Source organism: Polyodon spathula, chromosome 3 (assembly GCF_017654505.1).
Source record: "Polyodon spathula isolate WHYD16114869_AA chromosome 3, ASM1765450v1, whole genome shotgun sequence".
Taxonomy (NCBI): Eukaryota; Metazoa; Chordata; class Actinopteri; order Acipenseriformes; family Polyodontidae; genus Polyodon; species Polyodon spathula.
In genome coordinates, this window is record NC_054536.1 from 66,473,908 (window position 1) to 66,499,117 (window position 25,210).

The 25,210-nt window shown below is 36.8% G+C and overlaps 1 protein-coding gene across 4 annotated transcripts in view; it reads left to right on the forward strand.

Moving 5' to 3' along the window:
* LOC121313331 (nuclear factor of activated T-cells, cytoplasmic 1-like) overlaps window positions 1-25,210 on the forward strand; it is a 124,204-nt gene that overhangs the window by 46,370 nt on the left and 52,624 nt on the right. For 3 of the 4 annotated variants that reach the window (XM_041245737.1, XM_041245739.1, XM_041245738.1), the window contains exons 4-7: window positions 1,462-1,664; window positions 9,597-9,769; window positions 10,306-10,446; window positions 23,769-23,824. In XM_041245737.1, the coding sequence (XP_041101671.1) occupies window positions 1,462-1,664; window positions 9,597-9,769; window positions 10,306-10,446; window positions 23,769-23,824 (573 nt within the window). The remainder of the gene's footprint in view (window positions 1-1,461; window positions 1,665-9,596; window positions 9,770-10,305; window positions 10,447-23,768; window positions 23,825-25,210) is intronic. The other variant, XM_041245740.1, reaches the window with a different exon arrangement.

The window sequence follows — 25,210 nt, forward strand, 5'->3', positions numbered from 1 at the left end:
GGTCTTACTCCGCAGGTCATCCTTGACCTCATAGCTGAATTGAATGATGAGCTAGACCCCAGCGTCAATCTAGGGACCGCTATCCCTGCACATGTGAAAGTGCTGTGTTCTCTGCACTACTTAGCCTCTGGTTCCTTTCAGACCACAGTTGGAATGTCTGGAGGGATTGCCCAATCCACCTTTTCCAGAGTGCCAGGCAAATTTCTGGATGTCTGCTAAAAGGACAGGCCAATACATATCATTTCCTAAGGATACTAGTATAACTGATGTTGGCTTAGGCTTTTCCAAACAACCCAGTTTCATGCTGAGTGACCTCAACTGTAAGGACTCTCAGCTGCTCAGAAAACTTTTTTTTTCCGTGCACCAAGAGGACTTTGCTGTCCTTCCTCTGACATTTTTTTTTTTTTGGTTTGTATTTTTGTGCTCCACAAATGTCATATAGCAACTACTGCTCTCTGTACTCCTAACTGTGCAAGTGCAGCAGCAAAATAGACTGATGCGCTCATTGAGACCCTTATTATTATAATTGTATTATTTTTATATTGCTCTTAAGCTTACGTAAGCTAACATTTTACAGCTGCAATTTTTTGCACTGCCCCTGTACTTACATCACCCCCATAGAATCCTAAAGTATAGTGTCACACATTCAGTCCCTGTCACAACTCACTAAGCATCCCAGTGAGGGGAGCTTGTACAGTTTGTAAATCCACCACCACTGTTAATATCGCATAAACTATTTCAGCTCATGTTTTCAGTGTTACAAAAGTGACTCCCTAAGACAGTCATCATATTGGGGTCATGTGACTTTTTGTGATTCTCGTAGGCAAGTTCGATCATGGGTACTGTACAAGATAAGGTAACCCTTTTGTGACAGTTTTAAGTACAACATTGTCAAAGTCTAATTTCTCAGAAATCATTTGAGATGAGACCATGCAAAATGTGTCCGTGACCATTAGATTGACCTCAGACCTAATATGGCTTTCATATTGAGGACCTGTGACTTGTGAAGTTTCTTCTTTATAGAGACAGTGCACATATATAGAGACAAGACAGCTGTATTCTTTGATTTTCTTAGTTCTTTTACCAGTGTTGACCAGTAAGAATGCTTTGTTCACCAACACTCCCATTTATAGTATTTATGTATGTATTTATTTATTTATTTATTTATTTATTTTTTAGACACTAAAGTTAATAAACCATTTTGCTGTGGTGCATATTGTAACTCCAAACAACAAAAATAAGAAAACTTGCCTAAGGTTTTTTTTGGTTAACGTTAAAATGTACCTTTCAATGAATGTTCTGTACCAAAGGAAAAAAAAAAGACTCAGCACTTAGTGGTAGGAGCTGTCATTAATTTTCTTTCTTTCTTTTTTTTCTGAATAAAGACCCGTAAAAGTTTAAATTGGTCTTTAGCAGTTTACATGTACGGTGCTCAGCTGGAGTTTTCTGTTCTCTTGCCAGCTCCACGGTTACATGGAAAGCGAGCCCCTCACCCTCCAGCTGTTCATCGGGACAGCAGACGACCGCCTGCTGCGACCACATGCCTTCTACCAGGTCCACCGAATCACCGGCAAGACTGTCTCTACAGCCAGCCATGAGGTCATGCTCTCCAACACCAAGGTGCTGGAGATCCCACTGTTACCTGAAAACAACATGAGAGCCATGTAGGTATCCTTTACCTTCAGTTTTAATCTAACAAACATTTCTAGTTTACATATAGTATAATATATATAGTTTATATATAGTATAGTAAAACTAAGAGTCCTATTGTACTTTTACATATTATGTAATATAGTAAATCAATCTACTGTAATATAAGTACTTCATCTACAGTGTAATGCTATATTGGGGTAAGGCATTGTTAGTTTAAGCATTTCATAATAAAAAAAATAGTCTTCCTATTCACACACAGTACACAGTTCATGTAGACACATACATACATATTGTACAAACATAGAAATATTAAAAATAAACTAGTAAAGTCCTTTGAAAAACATTAAGATGATAAAGACCTTTTTTTCGTATTTCTACAGAGATAAAAAAAAGTATAGTTCACTAAAGTACTTGCATGTTTTTTAATCTAATGTTTTAATATAGGCAGAACTATAGTATTTTTCTGATGAGTATTCACTTCCACATCCACAAAAGCATATCAAGTACTCTCACACAAACAGAAGCACGCAGTGTTTCCTGAAGTGCTGCTACCACGCAGAGCATTTTATTTGTTAAAAGGGTTTCCTCTCCCTACCCCTACTGTGCTTCTAATCAGTGGACAAGTCTGAAATAAACTTTACCCATCTCCATAGCAACTTTATTGTTTCTATTTCTGGCACCTGTGTTAATCTTAAAACGGGTAGACCAAACACACAGTAGTAAATGTCTGCTAATAAACTCATGAGCTCAAGTTCCGATACACCCTGTTTCATTCTCAGAGGAGTCTTTACCACAGGACTATTTGATTCCCTGAGTCTCGGGCTGGAGGCTTTCCTTCCAAAAATCAGAGCAGCCTAGTTGGCCTTTTCTCAATATTGTTTGTAAGGCATATTGGACCTTCTAATATAATTGTAGTAACATAAAGGCAATTCTTAGGGAGATGTTCAGTACAGCCAGTAGCCCCAGTTAAGAATTTTGGCATCATTTTGTGTTTCTCCTAAAATTAAGATGTAATTCTAGACAGCAGAGTTATTCGTGCAGAGGATGCCTCTTGATTTTGATAACTGAGAAAAAAGAGAGGGATAAGTTCAATAGTTTTATGAAAATAAAAAATATATTAATAAAGGTCTATTTGGATGATGAAGGTATATTTAGAAGATATTTTGTAGCACTGTAGCCACTTACATACATGTTGGAAGGCAGTACACAAGTGATTTTCATTATGTAACTCCACACATGTAGCACATCTGTTGCATTTAATATTAAAACGGTTTACCATTCATTTGTACTGTTGTATTGCAGTTCATCTTGCTGTTACCATGTTGCAATAGTATAGCTCAGTACGCTTTTTTTTTTTATTTGATAATATTTTCCAAACAACCACACTTATGGAAATAAAAGAAATACTGTACTCCTGGAAATGTTTGTTTTCACTATTTTTATGATTTGGAAAAGAAAGTCAAGTCTTAAAATGAGTTCCAACATGTGGGCGTTCCATGCTTTCCTTTTATGTTTTTCATTATTAACATTATTTCTAATGCATAGCAACAAATGTTTAATCTTGAAAACATCTAAGAACATACCGATCAGCTAGTAAAAATAGGTAATCAACACTGTGTACATTACTATATTGACATGTAAAAGAAAGAAATATCAATTAACCTTCCCAGCAATCACAATATATAATACTCTATATGTTTTGAATGTGTTTGTAGTAGCAAGCAGACAGTTTATGTTTAAGAGTAAGCGCCTTCAAGAATCTTGCATGAAGATCTATCAACTGGCAATTGTCATTATGGTGTGGTATAAGACAGTATGCTATACAACAGTGAACTACACGTTAACTTAAAAGGCACAATTATCCACAGTGGGAAATACAGGTAATACATTTACAACAGAGGTAGACATTTGCCTGTGGTTTGCCAGTAGGGGAAAAATATCCAATAAACACAACTTCCAGTTAGTTAAAACAAGCATTGGGGGTAATCTGGAAAAGAAATCCCAAGGAAAAAGTAACATACTGTAGGTTGAATTAGGCAGGTTATGTGTGACAACTGTCAGGAGCACAGGGCAGAACATTAGGCAAAGGAGTTGGAGACAGAAATATTGTAATTGTGTCAGAATGGTGACTATGTATAGAATGGGGATTTCATAAATGGGGTGTTAATAGTCTAATTAAATGTGTTACGTTCAATGGTTAGGTTATGACTACTGTAAAAGAAACTACAGTGTAATGATTATATTTTATTGAGCTTAAAAGAAAATGCTATTAGCAACTATACCATATGAAACCATACCTAGAAAAGTGACTCACTTATACAATTGTGTTTCTCAAACAATGGAGAGCTTAACTGAAAAGTAATGTTTTTAAAGTAAAGTTCTCTCCTGGGTTTCTACAGGAAGGTGTGGGCTGTAAACACTGCAAGGTTACCCAGCATTTAAAAATGCTGGTGCCTGGTGGAGAATTTCCATAGCCTGTAAATTACTGTATGCAAATTGTCTGATGGTATTTCTGTAATTTACACATTAACACATCACTAATCCATTTTAAGGCTTCTTGAAAGAATGTTAGATTCTAAACTAATCTGCCCTCATCGCAGTCCCCACTGAACTGGCAAACATGTTAACAGCAGCTGATTTCAAGCAGTGTTCATTAGATAGAGCTAGATTCAAACATCAACTCTAAACAAATCCACTTTCAAGATGATAAACATAATAACATGTGTATGACTATAGAAAAGTGCTGTAATTCCGCAAATCTTGATTAGATAAGACTGAATCCATATCTATTTTCTACTGTTTAATATATGGTGGAACATCATGTTTACAATACACCATACTTTACAATACCTTAGCATACTTATGTGGGCTTTAATATGAATTTCTATACTGTACCCTACTTTCATTTACTGTTTGGTTCACTACACTTTGCTTTTAAAATGTGTTACAACTACAACAAAAAAAAGGAAGGTGGTAAATGTAAATCCAAGTTTTATTTAGTGATATAGATATAGCTACTACATTTTGTTATGCTTTTACCTCAATAAGCTTGTATAAAAAGGTGTATAGCAAATAAAAACAGTTTTTTTTAAAACAAAATAAGGTTGATTCAATCCAACTGGCACACCTTATATACTGTAACTACATCATCTTAATCTTCCCAGCTGCTACTTCATGTGGATTTATTTGCACGCAACAGGAGTCCCTCATAGCCATCAAGTTTGAGATGGAGATGTATAGGTCCCATAGGACAGCAAGCACACCTGTACCCATTTCTAAATCAGTGTAACATGCAACAGCATCACATATGATATATTCATTATAACATGAACAATAACACAATCTGTTGATTCTTAAAAAAATTAATTTAAAAAATCAATGTTCTGTGAATTCAAAAAACATATGTGTGCTCCGTCAGAGTTCTTTCTGTTATTTGTGTTTGGTGGGAAACATTAGCATTGCCCAGGCTTTAGGGCTTCACTTGTGGGTTTCAGTGCACAGCACAAAGCTAATATGACCAAAAACAACAACACATATTATTAAATATTAATAATATAATATTTGTAGATGAAATGTAGATACTGTAAGACAGTAGTTTTTAACCTGGGGTACACAAGAAAAACACTGTAATGCCGGACAACACCTTTTTTTTTTTACCATGTTGTAGTACTTTATTACTTAGAAATCAAATCAACAGTGTTGAATCTCCTTTCAAACAAAACCACAGAATTACTTGTGTATGTTTCCTTTCTGTTGGGCGAGGTTACCTCTATGAAAACAGCTGGCTGCTGACAGTGAGTGAGTGCTGAGCGCACACATGGCTAACTTACATTAAAAGGCAGTGGTGACTGCAGTCTGTGGGCTAAAAAAAAACAACAAAGAAACTCGAAGATTGTCATTGTATGATGTTTCTTATTTAAAAAAAAAAAGTAGTATTTACTGGGTAAGTTTACTCTCTGGAGTTTAAATGTTCAGTGTTAGTAGTTTAATCAGTTCAGTGTTGTATCTACCTTTACGTTTTTAAATAACCGTATTGAGTTGAGCAGGCAGCTGGACTGCCCTACTTAGACAGTGAAATCACTCACTTGTTCTGCGCTGGAGCTGGAATGACATGACTGTTACCTTTAGCTGCAATGCTTTTATGTGTTTTTTCATTAATACTTAATTCGTTGAAGAACTCTGTTGCCATTGAGTGCAGTACTTGCACCTCCACACTGGTAATTATTACTAAAAGCAAAAGCATGATATTATTATTATTACAAAAATAGAATCCCTAACTCCTGGGACTGGGAAGCGCCTGGAGTTGGATTCCCTGCTCCAACCCTATTGACAGTGCTCATATTATAGCGCTGAGCTGCGGGGTTCCAGGATACAATGACACAAAGACAGGTCGCGGTTCAAAGCAGTCGTAAACCGCTATTTTTATTGTTTCTTTATCTTTTATTTTTTTCTCTCACACCTTTCCTCTCAAATCTCAACCTCTCTCCTTCAACTCTCTCACTCCCATCTCCTGCCTGTTTCCTGTTCCTCCCTCTCCTCTCACCCAACCCAACACCCCCCCCCCCCCCAGTCCCTCCCAGTTCCTTATTCACTGATACAACACTCTCTATCCCTGACTGGTCGTGTTAGCCCTGCTTCAGTGATGCACTCACACGGAGGCACTCTCACTCCCAGTCACACAAGCAACAAAACACAGCTCTGTAACAGCTCTGAACAAGAAATACAGCTTACCAACACACATCATTTACAACTACTTACAGAGTACTCCCATCCCCTTCCCCAGTTCCTAATCAGGTTGATTCCCTCACCCGTCTTGCACATCAGCGGCCCCAGCATTACAATATCATACAGCAAGTGCCCATCAACACGCTTTAATGGTCTTACAGCTGATTGACACAAACAGACTACTGCACTAAACACTTTAACATGAAGGCATTTTGCTAAAAGTCATTTTAACTGCCTGATTTAAATATCCCCTTTCTACTTTCAACAAATTAGCTTTTGGAAATATTCACTTCAAAACAATGTGCTTATTCTGGCTAGATTTGATACTACACAAGACACACATAGCATTTTACATTATCCCTGCTCAAGTGTTCAACGATAAAATTCGAGTTAAAAAAAAAAAAAAATATCTGTTTTCTCTCTACCCGTCTGCATTTATTTGAAGAAATGCATGATATTTATTTATTTGTATTATTATTTTTTTGTTTGGAATATTAGTTTTGTTTTTCAAAAGCATAACCTGTTTTTGAACATAACATTTTTAGTTGGTGCATTTAGACGGTTGTTAACTATAACATTTTATTTCGTTAGTTTTTAACAGCAGTTTTCCATTTACAGTACTTAATCTAGAAATTAGAAAAGACCATTATTTTTCCTGTTTTCGTAGGATTATTATGACTATGGATCTACTTAAATCGCTGAGAATTTACATATTTTTCCCGGTTAGGTCATGCAGTAAAATTAGGATTTTATGGACCTGTTTAAACATTAAATAAAAGCCTAAAATAGTGAAACTTGTTTCCTTACTGAAAAGGAGTGCTGTCATTTGTTAAAAGCAAGCATGCTGTTGCAGCTGACATTCTCTTTGCCTGTGGTGTGAACACTTGCCCATTCATTGTACCAAGCTAAAGAAAGAAAACATGCCTATTCAAGTTTGTTTTCTGAAAGCTATTATTTGTTTTACAAGTTTAGCAAGCCTCTGTAGTAGCCTTTCGTTTGAATTGTGATTTTGAAGCTAAATAGCGATTGATCGTATTTTCTCCAAAGTCACATTACAAGATGTGCAAAACCATTACCTCCATCTGCATGTAAAGTTTCTTTGGGAAATGTCTTGACACAATCCTCACCCGAAATATACTTTTTTTTTTTTTTTTGCTTTACCGTCCATTTTTGGTATTTTACCACCAATGCTGAAAACTAAATTTTTAGTAACCTTAATCAAAATAGCAATGCAACATTGACTTTGGGCCACCTCCTGCTGACAGTACAGGTCACAGAATAGCCAGTACAGACGCACTGATAGGTAGGCTGATTAAAACACTGTTGTCAGCAATGAAGAAAGTTAACCACTTTGGAGTATTCTTTCAAAATGTTAATTGTCTAACAATGGTCCGTCCACCCCCTGCCCCCCCTCCCTCACAGTGCAATACAGAAAGGATAGTCAAAAATAAAAAAGCCTATCTGCAGAATTAAGATACGTAGTTTGCATCGCATGCGGTGTGCAGTAATTATTTTCTTTTTCTCTCTGTATTAGTAAGGTATGTATCGGCCCCTAAAAGACATGAATTTCGAGGTGTCTCCTCAATTTCCCAATTTCTGCGAAATCACTAATTAGGTAGATCCCTAATTGTGACCTTAAATCACATGGGAGTACATGGTAGACTACATGATTTGGAATGGAGTATGGGGCCTAAAAAGTTTGAAAACCACTGCTATACGGTATGTTGACGAGGTTTGTTGTCTTTTAGATCATACATTACGTTTCTGTCCTTCCCTTTACTGAATGGTCAGACAGACTTTAAGATTTTACTGCACTCAAAAGCCATTTGAATGTATGATCAGCACCATTGTAATCTGAAAACTTTCAGTCCACATTTACTGTAGCAAAACTATAGAATAAAAGGTGTACCAGAAAAATATTTACATGTGGCTGAATCTTAAACTAATCAGTAGTAGTACCATACAGGTAATATTAACAATACACAATAAATACAATCCTAAGTGTTATTTTGAAGTCAACATAACTAAAACATCTACCTTTACTTTTTTTTTTGAGAATGTCTTTGTACATTAACTTCTCTTTAAGCTCTCAACACAAGCCTATTTACTCAGCACATGTGTTATTTATTACTGATAATGCACCCACAATGCACTTAGAATCCACAATGCACTTGACAACCTGAAATAACTTCAGTTAACCACTACAGATGGTGGATGTTTGATTTGATTTGGTGATATAAAGAGATACTTGCTGCATCCACTAGGATTGAGTTCAACTTAAAATTACAGATCTGGTTTATAATGTGCACAGTACGGTATTTCTGTGACACTATTCAATCAAACATCAAGGCTCAGGGAACAGGGGAAATAACTTTTACTGAATTGGTCCCTCAGTGAAAAAAAAACATTTTTTTCTTTTTTAAAAAGGCCAGAAATAAAAGCAAAAAGGAGGATTTTCCACTGAATATTCCAACACAGGACTATTTTAAAACTCCAGACAAGCTTTAATGAGAAATGTGTTACTAGTTAGAAATGGTGAAATCAAATGCTGCATCAGTGTTAGTGAGGGAGCAGTAAAACAAAGTGAATAAGTTGCATGCTGCATAGGAAAAGACTGTATTAAAAGTAGATTTTTGGCCAACATGCTGTTCTGCTGGGCAGATCTATGGAGAAAATAAGAAATGAAAAGGATCTGACATGGAACATCTTGACTGATCATTAAAGTTACATATTATAAGTTTTCTATGTTTAATGATTTTTCATATCACAAGTTTTTTATACAATATTATATTTGTGTAACCCTTTCTGTATGTTTTACAGAGGACTTCTCTTTAACCCTTTGGACCCTGTTGAATAGGTGTGAAAGATCATTCTTATAAACTGTCCTCTCTCTAAAGTTTAAACTCATGGACCTTGGATGATTATTATTATTTTGTATTAATAAGTCATTTAGCAGATGCTTTTTATCAAAAGCGACTTACAGAGACTAGGCGTGACCTATCCATCAACAACTGCTGCTGCAAAGTTACTTACAATATCACCTTGGTTGTACATCTCATCCGAAGAACAGCGCACAAGGAGGTTAAGTGACTTGCTCAGGGTCACACACAGTGAGTCAGTGGCTGAGCCAGGATTTGAACCAGGAACATCCTGGTAGCAAGCCTTTTCTTTAACCACTGCCCACCATATATATACCGGTATATATATTTTTTCAACAGAATTGACTGTGCTGGTATCCTGAAACTACGGAATTCGGACATTGAGCTGCGTAAAGGCGAGACAGACATTGGGCGAAAGAACACCAGAGTGCGGATGGTCTTTCGCGTGCACATTACTCAACCCAACGGCCGCACCATCTCTCTGCAGGCATCCTCCAACCCCATTGAGTGTTGTAAGTAACCCGATTCCTCCCAAATATAATTGAATCATAGTGTGATACTGCACAGGGATTGAAAGAAGAATACCCACGGGTTACAATTATAATACATGTGTTTACCCTGAAGAAACTCAGGGCAATTAGCAGGCCAGCAATGGCTCGACTATGGATTTGGAACACACACTGCATAGTGGTTCTACCCAGTCACACAGTGGAAGTGATACTATACGTTACCAGTGTACTAGAATCGATTGCCAGTCAGTATCAGTGCATACCGTTGATATCATTGTCTTAATATGAAAATGTTTACCAATGGCCCATACTTATGTAGCTTTTATTGTACTGTACTGTCCCTTTAAAACAAATGTAACTAATGCATACATATAACAATATGTTAGATAAAGAAGGCTTTGCAGATTGATGACAATGTATTCCTGGCGCTTTGTTCTTGACACTGATCAATAGATGTATACTTTGTCTAAAATGGTTGGATATTAAAAAGTAATGGGAAATAAAAAAGCATATGGAATATTTTTTATCCTTCCACACAGCTCAAAGATCGGCCCAGGAACTGCCGCTTGTCGAGAATCAGAGCATGGACAGCTTCCCTGTGACAGGAGGGAAGAAGATGGTGTTAAGTGGACACAACTTCCTTCCTGACTCAAAGGTCGTCTTTGTGGAAAAAGCCCCAGGTAAGAGCAAGGGTCTGATCTGACAGCAGGCTGCCTAGAGCATGAGTCCTGTGCTTTCCTGTCCGTTCACAACTTCAAAAGCACAAGCCTTCTCTCCTCCCTGCCGTCAAAATATTGCTCAATGTGCCAGCAAACCGCATGTGGTGCACATTAAGGCTCTATATTTTTAACCAAATGTATTTACATTTGCAGAAGTTTCCACTGCCTGCCCTTTGACAGTTGCCACAAGTAGAGGAATGAATCACAAATGGGGCATGTGCAGATCCTCTCATTTGTTGTGATTTTTTCCCCCGTGGATGGGAAAGAGAAGTGACTGCTCCAAGATGTTGATATTAAAAGTTTACAAATAATGATTTCCTTGATCAGCAGTAGAAATTTAAACAAATTATGGCAACAACACCAAAGTATGCAAACACATCTGATTGCTTACAGAGCTCTGCCTTCCTCGTCAGGAAACGGGAAGCTAGTAAATCTTTCCACCTGTGACATTTATGTTTTTTGGAAGGTAATTAGAATAGGACGAGCCAATTATAATATTTTGTGTGTGTGTGTGTGTGTGTGTGTGTGTTTTGGAGTCCAGAGGATTCTATATATAATGAATTCTGAAAAAAAAAAATCGTAACTGATTTTAAATTACAATTACATTTATGAAATTGATGGTGTGAGGGTGTCATTGCACAATACAGGTTTAAAAACTCCAGAAAAGTAATGTTATCTAATAGAGTTATATAGATTGATGTTTAAATATCCAGCACATTATACTGCTTGTCACTATTCACCTTGTCAAATATTGTATTTAAATACATTCTAAAAGCTTTTGTTTGTGGAACTTTAAATAAATAAATAAATAAACTGCCCACCTGTAGGATGGTTTTCATTCCGACATTCTGTAGTAAAATTAAGTTTTTATTTTTTATTTTTTTTTATTTTTTTTTATTGCAGTACACAAAGGTTTAAAACATTTTCCACAATACCAACACAAACAATATTGACAAAGACTGCTTGACGAAATGTTTGTTTAGTTTGTTTTTACGTAATACAGTTACTGTATATCTTATGATTGAAGTTATGGATGGTATACCAGCCCATGCATCATTGTGAAATAGTGGTAAAGAACAACCGAGCATTGGAATACCATGGGGACATGTTTGAAATTATCACGCGTGTTTTGTATTGTAAAGATTTGTGAGGAAAAGCTTGTTGTACTTGCCCTGATAAAGCTTTGACTTCAAATAGCTGTGTGAGGATCTTACAAAATGGGCAACTTATCTAAAGCTTTTGCTCAAGTTTGCAAAACTGTTTTTGTCCAGGGAAATTGTTAGTGATTTATTTCTGTCTATACAATTAGTTTTATTATTTAGAAATACTAAAAAGAAAAAAGTCTTCATGCAGAGTAAATGTTTCTTAAAGTATTGTACTTTTTTAAAAAATAATTATTATGATTCCAAAATGACAGAGTTTTGTAAATGTGCCTTTGTACTTGTTTTCAGATAGGGCCCTAGCTAATTACTTAGTCAGCTAACTACTTAGTCAGAAGATATATCTTTGGAGGTTTTCAGCCTCAAATCAATTACCATACTCTTTTATAGCTTAAGTGTAATTTGCAGTGCTCTGCTAGGAAAATGGATATTACCATCCTAGTTCTGAGTTGTTTAGAGCACCCTTAGTAAGGCACTTTGGTCACCCTAAGCCCCATCACATTTCAATAGAGTCTCAAGTAGTAGTAGGGCAGGTTTTAGGGCCCTGAGGCAGGGCTGGCTAAGCTCTGAGCTCTGTTGTTTTGGAAGAGGGTTTCCCTGAAGCTGGCAAAAAACCCGGATTCCACAGCAAGCCGTCCATGGAAACACCCCCTCCCCTCCACCCCCTTCTTCCAATCTGTCTGGAGCTGTGACATTCTAACTGATTAACCCTCAACATCAGTGAGCTCCAGAGAGTCTGCAATTGACTCTGCCCTGTTCTCATAAATGCGCCAAGAGCTGATCGGTGTTACCTGATTAGCTGAGCGAGAGGAGAGCATCATGCTTTAGGGAACCTGCTATTGACATTTAATATGACATATTCATGTTTGTATTTATGTTATGGCTGCTGCTGGAAGATGTACTGACTGTGGAAGCACCAAATCTGCCTTGTCGGCATCCATTAGCCCATAAAAAGGCCACTGACACTTTAACCCTTAACCTGCTGCTGTCACAGCTGGATGGATCTTTAGATTGATAAGCAGAGCAGATAATGCATAGATAAACCATTAAATCAGGTAGATAGCTGAGAAAATGTAATAGAAAACAGCTAGTTAGACCCGTTCACATTTACGATTTGAGGGCGAACTTTTCTCATATGTGAACGCTCCAAAAAAGAAAAGGCAGCCCAGGGCCTGAAATCCGAGACTAGGGCCGGCCTTTATATGTATGAACACAAAGCAGTTTTCAGGCCTGCTTTTTCTATCACATGACCAATGTGGGTACGTAGCTCAGTACTCATACTCCCACGCACGCGTAAGGTGAGATGAATCTGTGCTAGGCAAGACGGCAGTGGATCAATATTCAATGTTAATTATTTCTACATCATACAACTTTAATTATAAAAATATGAAATAAAAAAAAATCTAGCAGGTTAACATTCAGATTGTTTCTTTCATATAACATGCAAGCTGCAATGCATTCATAATTATGCTTAATTTGTCACAATTACATTTTCTTCCTGTTATTTAGTAACTAAGCGATAAATATAAAATCTGCAGGATTGTGGATCTCAGTAATGATCAATAATGGTGCTGGCGACTTGGCATATTCAGCCACCATTGTTTATTTTTCATGCAACAATGTACATTTCTACAGAAGGGTGTGTCTTTACATTAAAAGAGTGAGACCCTCACTAATATTTCAATGCCTGTTATTGTGATTATTATTGTTAATGTTATTCTACTGACGAGCATTGTTTTATTATGTATGTTGCATGTTGTTGAACAAAGTGTATTTGATATGTGATGGTGTATTGCTGAATTGAGATTAGGGCAATTCCCTTTAATGAAGTTGACGTTTACATATGGAACAAGGGTTTTGTTATAGCCATGTGTTTGTTAATCTTCCAAGAGAAGGGGTAATGCTGATGTTCAGTCTTTACTGGTAATGGTTAGGGACTAGAGAATAATAATAACAATGATAATAATAATGAGTAAACAATAGACTAGTTTAATGATTGTGTTTGTACAAAAAAGCAGTATTCATGCAGGTTAAACAAATCCGTATAAATAAGAAGAAACATGTATAATGTATTTAACATTATTTAATGCTGTGTCTTTCATTAGGAGGAAACAGTAGTGCTATTAGGTGGCCAGTCGTGAGTTTGGCTTATGAGTGCCAGTCATTGTGTACAACCTGATAGTCATTTGCAATCTAAGTGAAGTATCCATTATGAAAATAAAAATGTATACCTGTCAACACTAGCAAGTTAAATAGCTCTGTGTTCTTACGAGAATAATGTGATTGCGGGTGGGGGTAAGCTCGGACCGTCACCCTGTTAAACACCATAACAGCAAGTCAAAATAGTCAAAAGAATTATTGTATATCCCGGTAGCTCTTCCATTCTGAGTGCAGACTATCATTCCATAAAAATTAAATAAAAAAGCAGTTTGCCACATTTAGGCCTGCTTTTCAGTCACATATTGAACACGCAAATGTGACCTAAAAATGGGGCAGATAGAGGTTGACAGAGTGTAAAGCAGACCAACATGGAGGAAAGGACTCCTCTATAAGGGTGTATACATTACCATCAGAGAGTAGTACTGTATACTTTTTTTTAACTTCATTAACTTTAGCTTAAAGTGAATTTATGTTGCATTTGTGTTTTGTAGTGATAAGCGATTCATCAAAAATAGGATAAATTTCCGATTATTAAATTAAACACCGAAACCAACTTCAAACGATTAGTATACTGCACACTTTCGATCGATTATTCTACTATAACACTTCACGTCTTCTTTATGGTCACTCATCATAAAAGTTACTTCCTCATCCCAGCCACTTTGGATTCCTGCGGGTTGCTTCAGGCAACCACTGAAGCTGCTCTGACTCTGGGATCTGCAGTCCAAGGGAACCTCGAGACCCGCCCTCCTGTTAAAGCTCCCATAATGCAGACAAAAAGGCGTCACGAACAAAAACATACAGGGAGCGTTGCTGTTGAAAAAAAGTTATTTAAGTTTTATTGTTTTAATCATAAATACAAAAAACCCATTTAATCAGGAACCTTTTTGTGACTTTTTCCCCCTAAGAATGATGTTATTAGAATAATTGATAATCGATATTCATAATTGGGATTATGTTCAAGTATCGAATCGACTTGTAAAAGTAATACTCACTCATCAGTAGTGTTTTGTAATATTGTGTTTTTTTTGTATTTTGAGGTGGCTGTACTGTTGCAAAAGCAACAGTACTTTTCTTTGGGAAAATCAAGTCTTATGTAATGAATCTAGAATTATTTTATTTTGGAAAGTGCAATAAGACCAATAAACTCTGCATAATATCCCATAATTTTGTGTTACTGGAATACATTACTATTCCACTGTTCTAAGGTTAAGCTGTTGATTCATTTTCCAAGATGTATTCCAATAAACACCTTCCAAAAATCTTTTTTTTTTAAAGTAGCAGCAGACGTGCCTTGCATTCCAATGAGATGTAGAGATTTCTGAAAAAAACAAACTTCTCTTTACTTTGCAGAGCATATGGTAGTGCCCGTATGTATTGATACCTTCTGCTAATGTCAATATTAATCTATTAGCATGCAATAAATGTTGATTTTGATTGAATGTTAAAACTGTGAGGAAGAAACATCAAGGCTTTTGGTCCTTATCCTGAATCCAATCCAACTGAGCATTTTGGGTTCAAATGGAAGAGGCTGGTGAAAAAAGACAAGTATAAAACAGCAGAAACAAATCTTAGTCAGAATACCCAAGAAAAATACCAACTTCCAATAAAGATACAAACAATTGGTGATATTATTTATAATCAAGGCCTTTCTTTACTAAGTAAGAATTTTTTCTAGTAGTATAAATTATCTTTGAAAATTATTTAATTAACTACAAACAGTACATCAGGGAATGATTTAGTATCTGAACACATATGGCCATCAATGTATTGTGTACCATGGGTTTTCACGCATAAGTATGTTTAAAAGTTAAGCATTAATAATCTGTAGTTTAATAGCTTTTCTCTACATTGAAACAATATAGGCCAGACTGTCATGGCGGTTTACTCTCCCAGGACAGAAATAAATACTAAAGTTCCTAACCTATGTCAAAAACTATTTAAGACCAAACCGTTACAGTCAAAGTTAATTCTGCTTAGTAAAAGTAGAAAGTAGCAGATGTGTCACATAATCCAACCTCAAACATTTGCACAGAGGGTTCATTGTGCTTTGCTTTCTTGCAATTGAGGCACTCCCATGTTGTAGGACTGCTTGGTTATGTGCACTAGGAACAAAACAATATATTAGTTGATATATAACAGTGTTCTCCCCCCACCTTGGCACACTCATTATTTTGTACATGGGCATGTATGCACAGTGCCTATTTGAGCGTGTGTGTGTGTGCGTGTGTGTGTGCATGTGTGTGCGTGTGTGTGTGTGTGTGTGTGTGTGTGTGTGTGTTAGGGAAGCCACTGTGTGACTCAGACAAAAGGGAATTCACATATGACACAGTTTTACATCTGGACAGATTGGACAGCTGCCTTAGACTCTTAATGAGCTCTCTGGACAGTGTTGTACTTGTGTCCACCGTTAATTCATAGCATACCGCGCACAATTTTTCATTCATTGTTTCGGGGCGGTTTTAGTTCAGTATCATCAGGAATTCTGTTTCCTTAAACAATTACATTAAACAGATGAAGACCAACTCCAGACTAGGATGAACGATCTTGCTGGGATGTGGTGTCTCCTATAAGATCCAAGTTAAATTGTAAAGATTATGATAATGAGTGTGTGCCAAAAATATATTTTTAAGGACAAAAAAAGTAGATCATCTTTTCTGTAATAATTCACACATGATTTACTGTTTCATGAATGCGCTTTTCTATTTACAAACCGCTGTTTCACACAAACCTGGCAACTTAATGAAAGTATTTTTTGTGAAGTGCTGCAGGTATGAAACTCATGCTTCATAAAGGTTTGGGATTTAGTGAGTATCTACAAAGCACTGCTTACCTTACAAAACAAGACCCACAACCAGAGCAACACACTCCTGCCTGCAGGCCAGCAGGTTTGGACTCATAAATGAACATCCTGTTTTTGGAACAGCAGCTTAATGTGAGCCTATGAGACGATAAATTCAATCTGGATGTCCATAATACATGCTTTTTTATGGTTAGCAGTAAATCGGAACCAGGTAAATATGTTTTAGTAGTTGTCTGATAGATAACACTATGTAACACAATTTTTGTTCCTGGGTAGTAAGTGTTATTTCCTAATTGCTTATGCCTCAAAAGTATAGAAAATGGCTATTATTCCCCACAAACTTTGCTTTTGTGACCAGGACAGTGATATTTCAAAATATCACTATTTCCAATGGGAAAACTGACAAATGTGTGTCTTTTCGTTCACATAAAGTCAGAAAAAACAACATATGAATCCAAATTAACATGTATTTATACTAAAGTAATACAAAAATGACTACAAAAGATTTAGAAATTAGTAGTTTTTCGAGATTTACGATTATACTGTAAATACTGTATAATCGTAAATCTCAAAAAACTACTCACTTCTAAATCTTTTGTAGTCATTTTTGTATTACTGTTGAATAATAGCCATTTTTTATACTTTTGATCATAAGCAATGAGGAAATAACACTTACTACCCAGGAACAAAACAAAAAAAAATAATTGTTACACGGTATAATATAGGGGTGTGTGGAGTAGATTCATGGAAAATATAATGGTTGTGAGCATGTGAACTGGTGATGGCTTTATCATTCCAGTTTTCTGGTGAAGGCACAAACTACTCCAGTCAACTGTTTTTTCTCATTTTAATAGTAGCTATTCTAAACATGCATATGTCATGATTCATTATCAGGAGATACTTCTTAATTTAAATCCTTGCAAAAAAAAAAAAAAAAAAAAAAATATATGGAGTATATTTATATATATTATATATATATATATATATATATATGGAACACCTAAATACTATTGTGGATTTCTATGAGACACTGCCTCACTGTTTGTATAATATACCCTACACCACAGCTCCCTGATGTTTGTCCTATCCCCTATAGTTTCTACATCATAGGCAATTAAAAGCATACGCGGCTGTTTAATTTCCTTTAGTTACATACAGTATGAGAAATGCCAGAATTGTATATTTTCAGCTACCCACAGCCAACCACTATGTGAATACACATGTCTGTAGCTACTTTATGTTATGTCTGTGAGGTTAATTATTTGCATTAAGGAAGGTAGGAGAAATGGCGTTCGTCCGTTTGGAGCTGGACAGCTGCCAAGGCTGGGGGAGTTGCGTAGTTTTTAGAATTATAGAAGCATTCTACAGATGTTACCAAGAGCCAACAGAACATTTTGTGGTTGTCAGTCCCCAGGCATACTCTGACATGAAAAGGTATCCCACACATGTGACAGGATCCCAATTCATGTGGATACTGGAAGAAAAACAAGATTTTCTCTTTCTTTCTTTCTTTCTTTCTTTCTTTCTTTCTTTCTTTCTTTCTTTCTTTCTTTCTTTCTTTCTTTCTTTCTTTCTTTCTTTCTTTCTTTCTTTCATTCATTATTTCTCCTGCACGATACTTTTCTTTACCAGAAATTCCAACAAAGGGGGTCCCTCTCAAACTGCACACCTGATAGAGAAAACATTCCAAATGGTAAAAAAAAAAAAAAAAAAATGGAAAACATGTTTACCCCAGGAGAGTTGACGTAGTGGTCTAAGGTTTCCCTCTTGGAGTGTTTCCCAGTGCGGAGGCGGCGAGATTCCCTCTTGGTTCTCCAGACGTAATTTGAGGAATCATCCACTCTTTGTCTCTGCCACATAACATCTTGAGCTCCGAGTAGTGTGTCACTGCCTCTTAATGAGTTGTCTGCTTTCATAGCTTTTTCTTTTCTTTCAGCACAGATCTGTGTTGTCTCAGGAGGCCTTTTTACAGATCTTGTTGTGTTGCTACTAGTGAAAGACTAAATAAGTTAATTCAAAGCTGTTTTAAACTGTTTTCCATCTGTGTATTTCACTGGCAATTACAGATTTGGGCTGTCAGAAAAGAATGCCTTATATTCCACTGCCGACCGTGGATGGGACCTCCCAGGGGGTGGCGCACAATTGGCCGAGCGCCACCCAGTGAGGTAGGGCTTAAGTCGGCCAGAGGTGTCCTCGGCTCACCGCGCACCAGTGGGCTTGCCTGTAAGCTGCCCAGAGCTGTGTTGTCCTTCGACACTGTAGCCCTGGGTTGGCTGCATGGCGGGCCTGCAGAGTGAAAAGAAGCGGTTGGCTGACAGCACATGCTCCGGAGGACAGCTTGTGTTTGTCTTCGCCGCTCCTGAGTCAGAGCACGGGTGGTACAAAGTGGGGTAAAATTAATTGGCGGCTACTAAATAAAAAATAAAGAAAAAGAAAATAATGCCTTATTGTTTCAACGCTCTTGTTTGTAAAAGGTTTAGGCTGAAACTCCCCCTCAAAAGACCACATTTTAACACATTTTAATATCCTCAGATTGTCAAATAACTATTTAATTGTACATTGATTAAAAAGCTTTATTGGAACAATACAACTCAGTTAGCCCTGGGGAAGCAGTAAAAACACTACTTAAATCATATTGTTGTCAGAGAGGTCTTATTTTTATAAGTTTTACATTATAAACATACTTGATAATGTTGTGTTTGTACACATGTAACATGCTGTCTGCTTTTTTTTCAGCAGATAGACAACGTCACAGTCATCTATATCTCTTGGGTTTTACTGACAATCATATTCACCACCATAACCTGCAGCTAGTCTCAAGCTACTTCAGATACAAAGAGACTTCTGTATGTTGTAACTTCAGACAGTACTAATGAGTCACAGCCGTACAAGCGCAGCAGTTTATAGTGATTGAATAAACAGAGCAAAAGAAAAAAGGGTTATTCATTAATGTACGTCATAAAACAGTAAAGGAAATGCAACAGTGTGTGATATACATTTTAATTTGCTATTTATAGACTGTATGCTACATAAAACAGTTAACTGTGAGGTTTGTATTTTCTTAAAAATAATAAGTCAGTCTTCTTCAAGTCATATGCAATTGAAACAGTTAAATTCAGGAACAAAGCAAATCTAAAAGACAGTACAGAACATAATCACATGCAGAAACTGCAGGTCAGATCTACAGAACTCGGAAAATAGTAGGATTTCAAGCAACTTCAAGTCATTCCGAGCAAGTAACTACACTTTTTAGACATTGATATAGCGGTCAGGTTACACCCCCCAGGTAGTGTTAATCTTCCTCAAAAGCAATGAACAAAGTTAGCCCCCCTGTCGTCCTTTCTTGGAAGTGCAACAGCCAACGCCTGTAGCCGAAGCTGTCTGTGTGAGAACCGGTTTTGTTGGGTTTGATTGTGGTTAGCACTCATGCTCAAAATCCACTTCTAAAGCAGAAACAACAATTTGTAAACAAGGGTCACCCACCCGAGATCAAAGGGCTCTTTCAACCACAAAAGAAGCAGTCTGTTACCCTGATCTCAAAGTAAGATGGGTGCAAATTTATGGAGAGCCTCAGTGATTTTTCAGCTCTGCCATTTAAATGGTACATAAAATGGTACATTACAATTTATGTAAAACCTTAAAACCTTACATATCACAGTGCGAGCAAGTACATTCTAACAAGGTTTTAATGAGAATGACAAGGGGCTGATGCATAATTCAAAAAGGCAGCATTGTTAAAATGACAAGTTGAAGAACATGTGATATGTAATTGTTCTGTAATGCAAAGCACAGTCTATACATCTTTATTGTTGTTTATAGTTATTTATAGTTATTTAAAACTGTTCAAGCTCTACAGCTATGGCCAAAGGTTTTGCATTAACTAAAATTGTAGGATTTAACACATCTTATATATATTGAATTTAGATATTTTACTTGACATCATGTAACCAAAGAAGCTACACAATGATGTTGCAAAAGTCTACCGGAAGCCATAATAGTAGTCCAGTATTTCATGTTAGATGTCGAAATGTCACATTTTGCAATTGTTGTCCGCGAATGCCAGCCTGCCCCTTTGATAAGCAATGGACTGACGTGTTTAATCCTTAATCTGTACACTTTGTATAATCTGAAGCATTGCTTAAACATATGATTTAAAAATGTGTGATGAGCAAATGCCCTTGCCTTGATGCTGTTGAATCTCAATTCCCGCTCACCCTACTGGGCAGAAAGATTTCTTGAGTATGGTACAGTGTTTCAGGTATCAAGGGGGCTTGTGAAATACAGGAAATGCATTGTCAGTGTGTCCTGTTCATATTTATGGAAATAGCCTTTGTGTAGAGAGGGATTCGATTGTAAGTAGTTTAGCAGATTGTGGGGATGGGTAGGAACTAGGAGCTAAAGATGAAAAGGCTTGAACTTTACTTCTTCAGAGCTTCAAAAGAAATCGTAGTACTAAAAAAAAAAGAATTGACAAACATTTCAACAAGATTCCGATGTCTTTCTTCAGTTGTTAAAGTAAAAGAAAAATATGTATTCGTGTAAAAATCTGAAAGATTAAGTTCAGAAACTCATGTGGGTAATGTTCTAAATTTATTAATGTGTAGGTGCATTCTGAGAGTGATGTTGTGGAAACTAGAAAGAGTCTTTTGTTCTTTTCTCCCTCAGCAAGGCTGAGAAGGGTGTCCTAGTTATATTATACGCCTGTGGGAAGTACAGTCAATCCTCTCTACAAAATAAGAGAGGGTGACGTTATAGTGAGGGTCAACAACAAAAAACACACACACACCCTACTATGTTTGCAATAAATTCAAACTTTTTTTTTTTAGTTATACAATTACAGTATCTTTTTTAAAACTACAGTACTAGTTCTTAACACAACAGTAGGATTACTATTGATGTTTTATCATCTTTTCCCATCTGTATGAAACATACATGGTTACAAAAAAAACATAAAAAGCATACCATTTTTACTGTACTGGTCATTTGATCTTCACTGTTTGTGGCATGACTGTAAGCCTGCTGAATACTATCCCCAATTGAACAATTCCATCTTATTTTACAAAGCAATTTAAGCTCAACAGCATTCTTTTTTAAGCATTTAAAAAATGAAAAGTAAAAAAAAAAACTATTCTGCTGTTTGTTTACAAAACTGCAGCTTTAGTTTAAGTGAGCCTTCATTTGTGCAAAACTTGCAAAGGTTAACTGCATAACTTTGTTGTTTTAATTGGCCATGATTATTTCGCTGGTGCTACATTGAGGGAAACTACAATGCTTATATTTATGTTTGCTTGGCTGGAGAAGTTGACGGGTTGCGATATAACGGGTAAAAATAGCACTGTTTGTATTGGTGACATTTGTTCAGAGAGAATAGCTGGTGGTATGCGAGGGTGGCGCTATAAAGGGAGGTGGTATAACACTGGACAACTGTACTTGTATGATAAGGTCAGCAGGTAATCACGGAACAATACGTACAAAAACATTTCTTATTTAATAAAATACGTACAGATGATAATAAATTTGGCCGGAGACCTGGTCCATGGGAGCTGATAGTTATCCACAATATTGTCCGGCTAGCAAAAACACAATGACGTCATGTAGCCTAGTGCTGCATGCTGCAAGGTGGTGGCAGGGGAGGAGGAGGAGGAGGAGGAGGAAAAACAAAAAGAAATGACATGATGAAAGCCACACAGAGTTTTTGAGGCGCTTGGAAATGACGTGTTGATTAGTGGGCAGATTCTCCTTCCAGAAATACAACCAAGTTTTCCATGCAGGACGGACAATCCAAAGTGTGGATGATTTAAATTGCAATTGAACAGCCGATTTAATTTGGCCGGCTAGCGAAAACACAATGACATCATGCAGTCCAGTGCCGTAGATAAGAAGTGGCTCATAGGTCCACCTCCCTCCAAAAGACAAGACCGCCAGAACATGACTGGAATAAAAGACAACTGCAGTGCCACAATGCCACCTACTCCCAAAAATAGGAGAAGGATGAATGAAAAGTAAGCATCTGAAACATGAGCCCATCCCCCAGAGCATGAAATGCAATGAGGGAGAACCCGGCCTCTCCAGCCTTCCACGCACCGTTCAGAAACTAAATACGAACCTCTCAGCACTCAGGTAAGGAAAACTCCCTAGTCGTTGGTAGGAGGAAACCTTAGGGAATCCATGGCTGAGGGCAGCCCTTCCTCCAGGCTCTAAAGACAGCTGTCTCCCTTTTTGGCCTTGCCGTGCGTGACTGAGAGGCCAAACCAAAATTAGCGACATGAATGCAAGCCACACAGAGTTTTTGTGGCGCTTGGCTATGACGTGTTGATTAGTGGAGAGATTCTCCATCCAGAAATATAGTTTTCTCATGAAATTTCTATTGTATACAAGAATTGAACAAACGGGCGATGCACAATGCTATCACTGAAATGCATGTTTTAAAAAAAATCCCGATTGTGTTGATATTTCTTATGTGTACGTCATGGGTCAACAAAATGTTTTTTATAAAGATCATATTGCTAGTGCTATGATTGAAGTGAACAGGAATCGAACAGGAGGGAGCAAGCACCTGTATGACCCACAAAATTAAATAGCAAAGTTAAAATAAATGTATTTATTTTTGTAACACTTTAATAATGGGAAATTGTCGTGAACCAAATTGTTAAATACTAGTTCTGTATCATAGTTTGCTGACATCCCTTTTTAGGCAGCAACCTGGTTTAGCGAGATGAAAGGATTTGCTATGCAATAATTATAAGAGACTGTGTGGTCCAGTGGATAACGAAAAGGGATTGTAATCAGGAGGTCCCCGGTTTAAATTCTGGCTCGCTCACTGACTCACTGTGTGACCCTGAGTAAGTCACTTAACCTCCTTGTGCTCCTTCTTTCAAATGAGATGTTGTTGTAAGTGACTCTGCAGCTGATGTATAGTTCACACACCCTAGTCTCTGTAAGTCAACTTGGATAAAGGCCTGTACTAAATAAACAAATAATCCTTTTGTAGACACAGCTACAGTAGAGGATCTGCTGTAACTTTAGTCAACAAACATTTTTAGTACAAATGAATATAATACCTCAGCTAATGCCTTACATTGCATTATTATTTATTATTATTATTATTATTATTATTATTATTATTATTATTATTATATATATATATTTTTTTTTTTAAGATGGCCACCACATATGGGAGATGGACGCAAAAGTTGACAAGGAGTCAATCAAGTCTGTAAGTACAGCTAAGATTAATGTACAACAGGATAAACTACAACAACTTAGTCACTGGGGTTAGCTAGGGTGGTGGGGGAGTGAAGCTGACATCACTAATGGTTTAGTTGGTAACACTTAGACACTTTTGTTCTGCACCCACAGTGTATCTTTCCTCTGACTTCAATGTCATGAGTTCACATCTTGTCAAAGACTTGAACTTGTGATAAAAGTGCAATGTCTGGATCCCAGTCACTAGGGCCTTGGGGGTCGTCCTCCTTTTGTTATGGGTAGGTCGGTTGGCTCCTATGGGAAGGGAAGGAGAGCTATCCGGCTCAATGGTAACACTGACAAGCAGCAGTCGTCAGAAGCACTGCTGCTGCTGCAGCCCTGCCTTGCCAGTGCATGCATCTCCTGACCTTACAGAATACCCTGCACTGGAGAGACTGTGGCCTAGTAAAAGTCAACCTTGAAGAATAAAGTTATTCTCTAGAAGGATGTTGCTATTTGTCTGCTGTGTCCTGCTCTTCAGAGTCCAAAGGATTTTTTAATTCAGGTAATATCCTTGAGACATTATTTTTATGTATTGCATATTAACTGCATAGTCTACTCTCCTTAAAGTGCAATTGTTCACTTTTATTAAATGCACACAACAAATGTAATCTATTATTTTTACCACCATTCGGTGAGAGAAAATATAAAACTTTCATAGCACACCTAGTAACTGACAGCCCTTTTGTAATTAACACCAGACTATGGAACAGAGTGATTCATTGTGTATCAATTAACTGTGATATACAAAGCTGTAGCGACTTTAAATCCACCAGATGAAATGATGTAAATGTTAGGTACTGTAGTTGGTATGAATTTATGTTCCCCCCATCTCAAATAAATGTGGCCTTTTAACAAAATAGTTACTCTATTGTCAGTAGTTGTGGTATTAAATTTTTGCTTGCTGGTCGGCAACTACAAATGCTCAATAAAATAAGAAACATCTGAGGACTTGTGTTTTGATAGCAATTATACATCGAGTGAGAGTACATTATTAGTACACTGCTCATGTTATTAGCAAGTGATTATGGCTTTTTACCATGATTATTAACACTAGTTAGTCACTGCCCAGGTAATATAAAGCATGGCCATCATCTTTGGTAAACGGATATATTTTCCGAGCTATGTGTATTTATTTTGGCACATTATTTAAGCAAAACTGTTACTGTTACACATAAGTAGTATCTAATTGATAAAACTAGTACCTGCAAACTCTGAATTTTTATATTTTTTTTATTTGCTATTCATTTTGTATTATTTTTACTATATGCCATTTGAATGTAATCATGCATTTAATTCCAATAAAGCAAGTTGATATAAAGTGTTTTTATATAACAGAGGATAATGTGGCAGAGTG